Consider the following 12555-nt stretch of genomic DNA (forward strand, 5'->3'; position numbering starts at 1 on the left):
TCATTCATTTCAGTGATTATTTCACCACCCCAATACAAAGCAATCATCACGTTATCTTCAAAATTAGCCATCAAAAAATCCTACACACAAAAATAAGATGCATTATAGTTATTAAAAATAATGTTTTTATAAATACATTACAACATATTGACAAGACTTACCTATTAAAATTTTGTGAGTATTGATTCAACAATGGGGCACATTAGCAGAAACTTTGTAGAAAATTATTGAAATGTGCTAAACATTCTACACAACCATTTCTTATAATGATATGTGGTCAAATTGTAAAAGGAACACTTTAGCAGTTTGTTGTTACTGTCAGTCACGTTTTAAAGTTAAAACGTAACATATAGTAACGTTTTATTGGCAGATCAAATCAATAAGACATCTTCAGAGCCCCGTGACATGATTCGATAGAATCGTTACTCAGAGTAACGTTTTAGTCTTAAAACGTGACTCATAGTAACAACTTTAACGTCAAATTTCGTACAAAGATTCTTAGTTAGCAGACGTGATTTGATTCGACAGAATCGTTACTAGGAGTAACGTTTTACCTTTAAAACGTGCTTCATAATAACGAAATTGGTACAAAGATTTGAAAGTGGCAGATTTGTAGAAACTCGTTATTGATGGTAACGTTTTAAGCCTAAAACGTTACTTTTAGTAACGTAAATCTTCTTTAACGCCGTCTCCCAAGTATTTTTGGTCCATTTATTTTATAAAATGAAATAAAGCCTAATACGTTACTACCAACAACGTTTATACTAGTTTTGTAAAATTTTAAAGTTTCATATTATTTTGGTGAATTGAATCAAATAATAGCTTATTTTGATTAACTCTTCCAATCTTGACTGAAAGAATAATTTAAGATCTCTATATATACAATAAGATCTAAACATACAAAAATAAAAAATAAAAAATAACTCATTAATATGACTCATCTTTTATTAAAAACTCATCTCATCTTGATTTGATAAAATTGTATTTTTCTAAAAGTTGGACAATTGAGCTAAAGTGTTATCAATAATATGTTTAGTCATCCGTCAGATTTTAATTTGTTCATTTAATTTAAAATGTTTTTCTTTTCAATCAATTATTTAAAGCATTTTTAGTAGATGTTGAATTGTTTTTCTTTTCAATCAGATTTTCTTTTCATTTGATTTGTATATTTTCTTATCAATTCGTATATATTTGTTGGGTTCAAAAGTGATCTTGGCGTCATGTCGAAACTTACAATTGCATATCATATGGTTGATAAATCAGATGACAATTAAAAACATACTAAAGACATATTTATTAATATGGTTTGGTCAAGCGACCTACATATTGTAAAACTTAATATTGAAAAACATAAATATGTTTAGGAGAAAATCTCTCCATAAACAAGACTCTTAAACGACTACATTGTGAATTCTATTATGTTCTTAATATGAGAAGAGTGGTCATCAATTTATAGATCTCCTAACTTTTCCTCTAAGGAAATAATAAACCAAATATGAAAGAAAAATATATTTTCCTTTCGTGAAAAGTAAAAACATTTATGGTAATGCTTTGTCTTTTCTTTTAGGAAAAATTAAACTTCAAATAAGGTAAGAAAATCAGGGCAAAACCCTAACAAATCTTCCCTTTTGGCTTGAATTTTCTTGCATAATAATCTTGATCATCTTTCTTCACACAATCTTCATGTATCACTGTTGCTTACCATGATTTAAAAATTGATATGGGCTAAAACAAATTAAAAAGAACAAAAAAATCCCTTTTTTTTATGGAAAAGATATGATTGTGTGGTAGACTAGTAGTTATATATAAAGCAACTTTCACATATAACAAATATAAAAATCATATTTGTATGTTATAGCTATAGTTTGCATAATTGCGCTCCATAACAAATTTTTATGTTTGCTATGGAGCTTTTGATTTGTATAATTCGCTACAAACATCCAATTTTATACAAATTGTTCAGTTTTGTATAAATTCATTTATACATTGTAATTTGTATAATAAGATCTGTATTTGTATAATTATAAGTGTATATGACGAAAATATTGTATTTATATTTGTATATACACTTTTTCTCTCACTTTTATACAAACACAAACGTATTTTATACATTTTTATACCGAAATGTATAAAATGACTAATTGTATACCGAATCAGATGACAAAAAAAGTGATGTTTTCTGCTAATTACAATTAAAATAAACTATGACTATAACATTTAATTTGAATTAATTTGCTATTTCATACAATTTTCCTGTGGAGGGTTCTTATTGTTCAAATATTTTTTTGTTATAAGTTATCAAAGAGTGACTTAATTTCAGCGAGGAGCTTTAAAAATTGGCTATAGTTTGAGCTAATTAGATATTTATAGCTATAGTTTACTTAATTACGATTCATAACTACATGTTAAAAGGAGGAGAGGGACAAGACATATTGGGAGAGGGAGGATCGACAGAAGGGAGCGAGATATGAGAGAGAGAGGGGATAGAGAGGAGAGAAATACAATTTATTTGTACACCTGAAATAATTGTATCACAAATTCAATTAATTTATATAAAAAACCAGCTAATAGAAGGATGAGAGAGAGAGAGAGAGGAGAGAGACACAATTAATTTGTATATTTGATCGATAATTGTATCACTAATATAATTGATACAATTGTTATATCAATGAATACAATTGTATAAATATTGTATTTCGTTACAAATTGTATTTGTATTCATCTATTGCCTTGTGTAGTATTGTATTTACGCGCTACTACGTGTATTTGTGTTTGTGTAATTGACTGTTACCATTTGTATTTGTATTGTATAAGTAGGCGAGCGAGAAATGATAGAGAGAGGTGATTAGAGGCGCGAGAGAGTGTAAAGAGAGGGCGAGAGGTGAGAGAGAGATATTTGCTATAAAATTCTAATTATATCTGCAAATTTTAATTCTTGTAAACTATAATGGACAAATTACTTAACTACACTCCTTTACTTACCTTAATATCCATTTATCCCTACTTGTTTCAAAATTTTCAAAAATCCCTTATTTTACCTATGTATCCCGCTATGTGGAATGTATCAAACCTAATGTATCCCGTGCACAACGCTATGTATCCCGCAAACATCATTTTTAAGAGATTTTTGGTAAATAAAAAACTAGAAGGGATATGATGTTATTTAGTACTTATCATATTACATGTTTGTCTTACTAGGTAACTTTTCAAATTTCGATTAGTTTTAAAACTTTGGCTAATCGATAAACAAAGTAAAGTGGTTAATTGTCAAAACCCTCGGAAATTCATCTTTGGGCCCTTATTAGTTGTCCGTTGAGTTAACGGCCCATTAAAAAACCAAGTGCTTTAAAACGGGGGAGTCTTTTTGTTTTTTTTTGTGTTCACTTATCAAGTTTCAAACTAAGCAATCATGGAAGAAGAAAAAACTTTAGCAGAGTTTGATGCCTTCGAACACCCAATGGAATTGGAATTGCGAGACGGAGAAGAAGGAGGGGAAGGGGACAACGACGGAGATAACAACAATAAAGAGGCTGATGACGAAGACGAAGAGGGGGAGGAAGAAGAAGAAGAAGATGGAAGCGGAGAGTATAAATTTCAATTCGGAGCTGAAATGGATCCTTTGGCATTCACTGAAGTGGACGCCTTTGGACGCCAGCCATACCAGCAGTTTGAGCACCTCGAACACCAATATGAAGCACTCGCTGCCAAAAAGCGGAAAGCTCAAGCCCTACCTCCCAGGTAATTTTGATATTGTGAAGCGAAAGGGAAAAAAAGCTGAGTTTCTTGCTACACGGTAATGAATAATGAATAGTGATTGTACTCATGTAAACGGAAATACATACATTTTTTTTTTTGGATTTTTGACATGAAAATTTATACTTTGCCGAAGTGCATGATGTAAAAATTCTACTCTGTCTTTCTGAATCCATGCTCCTCTACTCTTCCTTTTACTCGTGAAATTTCACCTTAGAATTAGCATAGAAAAGTAAATAATCACCTTAATGTTGCCCTATTATTTTTTGGGAACTTACATAAATCCCACTAGTTTAGTAATTAGATACACTCTACTTTACAATATTACGTATCTTACCAGATTTTGGTGTCTAGACATGTATCTCAGATATATGAGGTCAAATTTATGTTTAATTTGTTTTAGATACATTGTATTCAAGTGGATTTGCATGTATTTGGGATACATAGCGAATATCACTTGCCTCCCTCGCCTCTCTCCCATCTTGCTCACCACTCTCCCATGTATTTGGTATCCCAAATACATGCGAATCACTCCATATATATATATAAATATATATATATATATAGATACATGTATCTAGTGTTATTCACATGTATTTGGGATACATACAAATCTTGCTCACCTCCGTCTCCAATCTCGCTCGCGTCTCTCCCTATTTTTGTGTATCTGGTAACAAAAATACATGTGCACATGTGTAAGATAAATAGAAAACTCTTAATTAGTGGTTAATTAGTGGTAAGATATGTAAAATTTTGAAACTATAGGTAATAATAGTATATATGGTAGTGAAGTATGTGTAATTATGTACTTCGGTTGCAGTTTTAAATAATCACCTTAAGTTGTAATTGGCACTATAGTCAGAATAGTGATCAGAGAGATGAAAGAATATGTATTGAGGCCTTGGTGAATGCTGAGATACACCATTTTTCTTTTCGATAAGTTAATACATACTACACCTATTTATAAGTGTCAAACACAATACTCAATGAAATTTGTGCAGACTGATATTATATCTAACTTAAAATTAGAACTTTTTTGATGTTCTGATTCTCATATTCTAGACACTTCTAATAATTTTGTGATTGTTTTAACTAGGGGCGGGGGATGGGGTTGGTGTAATTAATTATCTCTTTGATTGCAGTACTGTTTACATGCTTTGTCTGGATTTTGGACACTTTGCCTCTCATTGACCTTCATTTTATATTAATTTCTTATACCATGTTTGGGGATGGGTGTGTGAGTGAGTGCAGTGAGATCCCAGCAAAGAAATCTAGGCAAGAAGACCGTCAAGAAGATGGTCCAGGAGCAAGCTATGATGAAATATTGGAAGCTATGAATTATGGGATGAGGAGAAAATCAAGGAAGGTATGATATCCGCTTGTTGTTTTCTCTATAATATGTTGTCATTAGTAGTCTGGGGAAACTTTGAACTCCACTTACAAAATACTAGATCTAAGCAGACCATGGGCCCAAGCTCAACCTTGACAATTCATTTTTTTTTTTGCATTCTTTTGTTTTTTGGGTTCTTGGCTATTATTTTCTTATGAGTAGTCATTAGTTGAATAACTAGAATCACCAAAACATGGTACTTTATTTTACCTTTACCAGCTTATGGTTTCAGATCCTTATACAAGGTCTTAAAGTCAAGATCTTTAATTTCAAGCTTAAGATCTCTTATTATATCTCATTAAAACGAGTTTTTCCTAATATAGTTGTTAAATGATAAGGGAATTTCAATTGAATTACATGTAGCATTAATCATTTGGGAAAAAGATTACTAATGCAAGCTGGTCATTGGGACTTTACTTGGACTTGGAAGATCTATGGAAGACTAAAGCTGCGACAAAGGTGGCACATTTTGGATGGGTTGCAGCTAGGAATGTTTGTTTAACTCAGAACTGATTACAAAGAATTGGTTATGCCATATGCAGTAGATTAAAGAATACCTTGAGTTTTGAGGATATGAAGCACCATCTTGCTTACCTAAGCTAGGTTTGAGGTTAAGCTTGTTGATCTCCAGTGCTAAGGTTATGTCACACCAAGAGACACTTCCAGCTATAAGCTTAGCTAAGAAAAAACTCAATGATCTTAACTGATAGTGGTTGTGGTGCTTACCCAATGAGCTTTTGGCCTTCAACACATTCACACTCTAAGCAATTCATGGAAGTTATGAATGGTTTAAGGAGTTACTAAATTACTGATTCCAGAAGAATGAAAAGAATTTTTACAAATTAGTTTGTGAACTATTTGTCAATGTTTTCCCTATCCAATGTTCCTACCTTAACTATTAACTCACCTTGTGAAGCTATCAGTTTTCAATATATTTTGGATGGGCTTTGGCTATGTTTTGACTGTTCAGAACAATCTGAGGTTGTCGCCATTTTTATTGAAATTAGTTTATTAGGTAGTCTTTTTGCAACCTGTTATTTTGACCCCTCTTTATTTTCGGTTGCAAGTTCTTGTTTTGCATATTGTAAATATTGTGCAGATGCTAGTAATCTTCTGCTCACTATGTTATGTTGTACCATATGTAGCTCAAGAAGAGAGGTCGGCGGAAGGGATCAAAGAGTAAAGTTAGTTCAGAATTGAAAAGAAAACTTGGTGATGCCACTCTTCACTATGCACATGGCCGTTACGAAGAGGTATGCATCTAGCGTCGTGCATCCCTGATCTTGCTTGATCTGCATTTATACTTTTCTGCTTTGCGTGTAGATATGATATCAATAAGGCATGAAAAGAATAATTTCATCAAGATTGTACTTACTTTACACAGTAAAATATATGAATTGACACAAGCTATCTTTTCTAAAAAAAAATATATATAATGAATTGACACATGAGGTGGCTACTTTCTCTTTGTTGTTGTCGGTAATGGTCCTGCTCTAACAAATGAACCTATTTTTGCGTCTGGATATTTGTTCCTACTTGGTTTTTGATTGGTATTTTCTGTCAATTATATGTAAAAATTTGTGCACACCTGTTGAAGAAGTGGTCTTTTCCCCGTTCTTGATGTATTTGCTTTAGGAAGGGCTCTATAACAGCTATTAGTCCTTCCATTTCTTATTTATCTCATTGTTAGTGTTCTCTGTTGCAGGCCAAACTTGTGTTGCGTGAAGTCGTTCGTCTTTCGCCAAATCTTCCTGATCCATACCATACACTTGGCCTGATTTACAATGCTATGGGTGATAAGAAGAGAGCAATGAATTTCTACATGCTTGCAGCACATCTGTCACCGAAGGATGCATCTCTATGGAATCTCCTGGTTGCTTGGTCCACGTGAGAATTCCTTGGACTTCTTGTATCATCATTTGTTTTTCTTTGTCTTTTCTTGTTTTTTTTTCTGTTGTATATACATTTCAAGAAAATCACAGTTGAGCTGTCTACTCATATATGGTGTAAAAATATGTCATCCTTATTCCTTTTCTTATTTCATACAGCACTGTATTATCGTTCCTATGTGGAGTAGATTCCTGCATATATTTAGAGATCCAGTGTTTAGGGGAAAAAGTTATCCCCTTGAGATCAAATCTTTGTCCCCTACGCGTTCAGTGGTATGCGAAAATGCTGAGCCCTTTCTGAAATGGGCTTTCTCTGCCCTTCCTTTCAACTTTGACAGTTATTTTATTATATATTCCCTATTGGAAGGGCATCCTTTGAAAACTAACACAAAAATTCCATTATCATCTACTGTTTTCTTTAACCTTCTGAAAAAGTGAAGGAGACAGATATGCTTAGATGGACGGTTAAGGGTTCTTTGTGTTACTTTTGGTTTTAAAGACATCGAGAGAGATAAACCACAAGGATACAAATATATTTACTTCTTGTATGATGCTTAAGTGATAGTTTGGTCCTAAAGGAGCTCAATTGATATGTTGTGGGGTGAAAACAACCCATTCTGCATTAGGAATTGAGAAAGCATCAGGTCTGTGTGTGTTCGATACTGATGCACAAAGTTCAGATATTCTACATTTTGAGTGACAGCCTACTGAAGGATTTTTTTGTAGCACATCTCTTGGTCAATTAATTTAGGAATGTGTTATGTATGTGACAGTAGACATTTGACCTGTTTCCTTTTAAACCCATGATGAAGTAGCAAATAGGTATTGTTCACCGTGTTTTTATTGCCAATTTTAGGTTTTGGTTTTAAAATTGTTGTATAAGATTGCTCCCCGGTTCCTGTTTATTTTTGCAACATTTGGTGCTTCTTGAGTATTGTCAGTTAAAAGATAACTTGTAACTGTACAGAGATCAGGGAGATAGGAAACAGACCCGCTATTGCCTTTCCAAAGCAATAAAAGCAGACCCTGAAGACCTTAGTCTTAGGTTTCACAGGGCATCAATATATATTGAACTTGGAGATTATCAAAAAGCTGCAGAGCAGTACGAACAAATTGCTCGTCTATGCCCTAATGATGTTGGAGTACTTAAGACAGCTGTTCAGGTGTCTGCATCTATTCTTCCTTCAATATCTGTCAAACTTTGTTGTCTTATTGATTTGCATAAAGTTGTTGTTGAAGAGTCCCACATCGGATAAAAAAGGGATGTGTGGTCTCCTTATGTGGTCTTGGGCAGTTGTCCCCTTTTGAACTAGCTTTTGTGGTTGAGTTAGGCCCAAGATCCATTTCTCTACATGGTTAAGCTTCGAGTCCATCTAAAATATATTGTTTTCGATGTTGGATCTCCTGTCTTTTATTGTCCACGCTCCAGATGTCCAGTCCTGTGTGTGCGGGGTGTTGGAGTCCCACTCGGTTTGTGGGCTGGGTACGTGGACTCCTTAGATGGTCTTAGACAATCTTCCCCTCATGAGTTAACTTTTGGGATTGATTAGGCCCAACGTCCATTTTTAAACATGGTATCAGTGTAGGACCCAACCCCAATTCTTTTTTTTTGATGTTGGCCCCCCATATTAAATTGTCCATGCTCCAGACATTGTCCAGGTCCGTGCTTGAGGTGGGGTGTTAAAGAGTCCACATCAGATGAAAAAGGGATGGGTGATGGTCTCGATATGTAGTCTTAGGCAATCTTTCCACCTTGAGCTAACTTTTCGAGTTGAGTTAGGCCCAAGATTCATTAGAGTTGTTTTGGCCTAAGCACCAAATGGTTACATGTTGAATGCCGCATCTTATGCTATTTTTTTAAATCCATTTTACTTTCTATTGCCGTTCTTATGTTCATTGGACATCATTTGTCTTTATATTACTAAGGCGGAACCCATCGATGGCCCCCTAAAGTTGGCACCAACTTTCACTTAGACGCCTTAACTAAGCTTTGTTCATTTTAGACACCTCATGTCATGTCCCGCTGTGTCATTTTGACACTTTTTACTGAATTGACAAAGTGCGTGTGTTGCATTGATTTTAAGCTCGTAGAAAACATTTTTTTTGTGAAAAAAAATATTTTTTCTTCCCTCTTTCTCCTTCACCTTTCACCACCATTATGTATGTACTGATTTTGAGTAAAACAAAAAGAATCATATACTCATTGAAAAAGGTTAAAAAAGAATCATAAACTGATTGAAATAACTTACAAAAGCTATTTTTTTTTAAAAACAATCAGATCTAAAAAATAACATCACTACCTCACCGGAAAAGATGGAGATCCACCATTTTTGTTACTATCTTTCTCTCCCTCTCCCTCTCCCTCTCCCTCTCTTCCGCTAAAACATATTTTATTTAGAATTAGAATTATTAGTTATAAAAGAAAATATGAGACGTCATTGAAAAATAAATTGGATCTAAATCTCTTCAATTTTTCCGGCGGAACTCCAATTTCCGGCGATTTTTATTAGATATGAGTCATTGAAATGACTTCCTAGAAAATGAAGTCTTTTCTTATTGAAATATTTTTAAAATATAAGTTTAAATGGTTTTTCTTTCTTCTTCTTATAATTAAATTTTTACTTTTTTAACCAAATTGACACATGTCTTCTCTTAGTTTGTCATCATGCCATGTCATCCGCGAGTGGATGACACACATTTTTTAACTTTTGCTGATTGTTAAAGAAGTGTCAAAATGACATAGTAGGACATGCCATAAGGTGTCTAAAATGAAAAAAGCTTAGTTGAAGTGTCTAAGTGAAAGTTGGTGCCAACTTTAGGGGGCCATCGATGGGTTCAACCTATTACTAATAAAGACAACATGTTTTACTATAACTATTATTTTTTATCAAGTAAAGGGTTTCATTAATAATATCAAGGTTTTGAGATCTGACAAATTGACGAGAACATGCCAAGAGAATCATTATGAGAAATACTGTTGCTTTAGTCCAATAATTACAGGATTTTTTTTTGTATATATATAATTAATGCTGTTTCAAATAGTACTTACTCTCATATTTCACCGTTAAGCATGAAATTGACTTCTTGTCTGCTTCTCCAGTTTTACAGCAAATGTGGCAAACATGAGTGCTCTGTTGGTATCCTCGAAGACTACCTGAAAAATCATCCAACTGAAGCTGATTTAAGTGTGATACATCTGTTAGCTGTGATACACATGGAAGACAATGCACATTTAAAAGCTCTTGATCTAATTGAGTGGGCAAAGCAGAGATATTTTACTGGGAAACAGATGCCTCTTAATTTAAATATCAAAGCTGGAATATGTCATTTACATCTTGGCCATATAGAGGAGGCAGAGGTTTGTTTGAGCTTGATGTTGAAGTTTCTTGTTGCTTATAGAAGTGCCATCACTCATAATAATTCTGCCATGATGAGTTCTTTATGCAATGTAAAGGCTGATCAAGTACAGTAGTTCGTAGAACAATTAGTGAAACACAATATTCTGATGAGTATGACAGTGAAAGTGTGAATGATCTTTCTCTTTTTACGTGCTACTGGAATCATGGCAACTGTGGACTAGGTTTTCGGAGTTGTTCTATTTTCCTCTTAGTATTAACTGTTGTTATGGGTAGTGGGTGTTGCTGTTCAAGGGAAAATATCTGTCTGAGATTCCATTTGAAAGCTCCTGCATATTTCTGTAACATAACGATGGAAAAGCTAAATGTGGTCGAGATTTATTTAACTAAAACTTTGTACCATCAGAAATTAGAAATCTACTTTCAGTTATTTGGCACCATAACTAGATGTAATGGTGTTAGATGGGATACTACGTAGGTAAAGTTAAAGCTAATCTATAGGGGAGAACATGCAGAATAGGACCCATATGGGACTTATAACTTCACGCTAATTAGCTAAAGTGACTCTAAAGTGGCCCAAGTAGTGGGTAGTTTTCCAAGGTGAAGATTGAGGAACACGAGGACTCTGACAAAATGAGGTCTCAGAAGTACTTATAGTCTTATACATCTCAAGTTTTGTACTTCTTAACGATGACCTCAGATCATAGTTGGAACCCTGAATCTCACAGGTTGTAAAATTCTTTAATAAGCCCAGAGCTTAGTCTAATCCTGAAGTGAAATCCAATCTTACCTCTTCTAAATACCCTATTTGACAACAACAACAACATACCCAGTGTATTCCCACCAGTGGGGTCTTGGGAAGGTGGTGTGTATCCTATTCTGTTGTCTCTAAAAAAATTCTATACTATTTCTGTATGAATTTGAACTGAAGTTTTATGCTATTCTTACTTTGTCAAGCAATGTGCAGATTATTTTCCGTGCTGTACAATCTGAAAATGCATCTCAACATCCCGACATAGTCACCGAGGTCGCGGACTCCCTTATGACACTTGAATACTATGAATCAGCTTTGAAGTACTATATGATGCTTGTTGGAGATGACAACAAGAACAAAGTAAAGAAATAACACTCCCCCTTTTACTGCTTCTGTGTACATTGCAATATTTTATCCTTTCACTTGGAAGCACGTGTATATGTGCCCTTTCTGTACTATCAAGCAGACCAACCATGCTCAGTTGATCTGTTATTGAGAGGAACCTTGTTGAACTCTCTACTAGTAAAGCATATCCATCTTCTGAAACTCCTTTTATTATCTTTTGGTGGTTAATCCATTTCAATCCTTTTCAGGGCTATTTACACTTGAGAATTGCCGAGTGTTATGTATTTTTGAGGGAAAGAGTACAAGCAATTGAGTACTTCTATAAAGGTATCCACATAACATATGTGATATGATATGTATGTATATATATATATATATATATATATATGATAGTGTGTGTGTGTATATAAAATTATCGGTGCATAGACTTCATTAAATACTTATAGCTCTGGTGTGACATAACTTACCTCCTCATCTATATACCCTCCTGCAGAATGGGTTTATTTTGTGTTAGTGACTTGCTTAAGTCTGTTGATGCTCCAATCCTATTCAATGTCTTTATCTAATTTATTTTTCTTTTCAGCTGTAAATGAACTTGAGGATAGTGTTGATGCTCGATTAACTTTATCATCCATCCTCCTTGAAGATGGCAAAGATGATGAAGCAGTTTCTGTGCTTTCCCCTCCCAAAGAATCAGGTATAAATCATTTGCTTGGGATACTTTTAGCATTCTATTATGTGGATCATTGTAAACTTCTTTTAAGAGCTCTGTGGTTCATTTCCAGAATCTTCAGGTGACTCAAGTTCTGGTACACCAAAATCTTGGTGGCTTAGTAGCAAGATAAAGCTGAAGCTTTGCCAAATTTATAGAGCTAAAGGGTCACTAGAGGCTTGTGTTGATGTTATTTTTCCTTTAATTCGTGAGACATTGTTTCTTAAGTCTGTCCAACCGAAGGTAAGCTTACTCTTTTCATTTATGACCCTGAAGTTTGCTAGTTAGGGATGTTTCTTTTCAAAAGTGATATTTCAATTAGTGAGTCGGGGGGGGGGGGGAATTAACAGGAAGGT

General features: G+C 34.1%; 1 protein-coding gene across 3 annotated transcripts in view; it reads left to right on the plus strand.

Annotated features, from left to right (window-relative positions):
* The first annotated feature begins 3386 nt into the window (after positions 1 to 3386).
* Positions 3387 to 12555, plus strand: part of LOC102594364 (general transcription factor 3C polypeptide 3) — an 18731-nt gene continuing 9562 nt past the window's right edge. The window contains exons 1-10 of one of the 3 annotated variants that reach the window (XM_006356511.2): positions 3387 to 3738; positions 4987 to 5119; positions 6289 to 6396; positions 6849 to 7030; positions 8000 to 8195; positions 10133 to 10390; positions 11356 to 11502; positions 11736 to 11814; positions 12071 to 12184; positions 12252 to 12442. In XM_006356511.2, coding sequence (XP_006356573.1) covers positions 3410 to 3738; positions 4987 to 5119; positions 6289 to 6396; positions 6849 to 7030; positions 8000 to 8195; positions 10133 to 10390; positions 11356 to 11502; positions 11736 to 11814; positions 12071 to 12184; positions 12252 to 12442 — 1737 coding nt within the window. In that variant the 5' untranslated portion in view covers positions 3387 to 3409. The remainder of the gene's footprint in view (positions 3739 to 4986; positions 5120 to 6288; positions 6397 to 6848; positions 7031 to 7999; positions 8196 to 10132; positions 10391 to 11355; positions 11503 to 11735; positions 11815 to 12070; positions 12185 to 12251; positions 12443 to 12555) is intronic. The other 2 variants (XM_015312964.1, XM_015312963.1) reach the window with 2 other exon arrangements.

Source organism: Solanum tuberosum, unplaced genomic scaffold (genome assembly GCF_000226075.1).
Source record: "Solanum tuberosum cultivar DM 1-3 516 R44 unplaced genomic scaffold, SolTub_3.0 scf00222, whole genome shotgun sequence".
Classification (NCBI taxonomy): domain Eukaryota; kingdom Viridiplantae; phylum Streptophyta; class Magnoliopsida; order Solanales; family Solanaceae; genus Solanum; species Solanum tuberosum.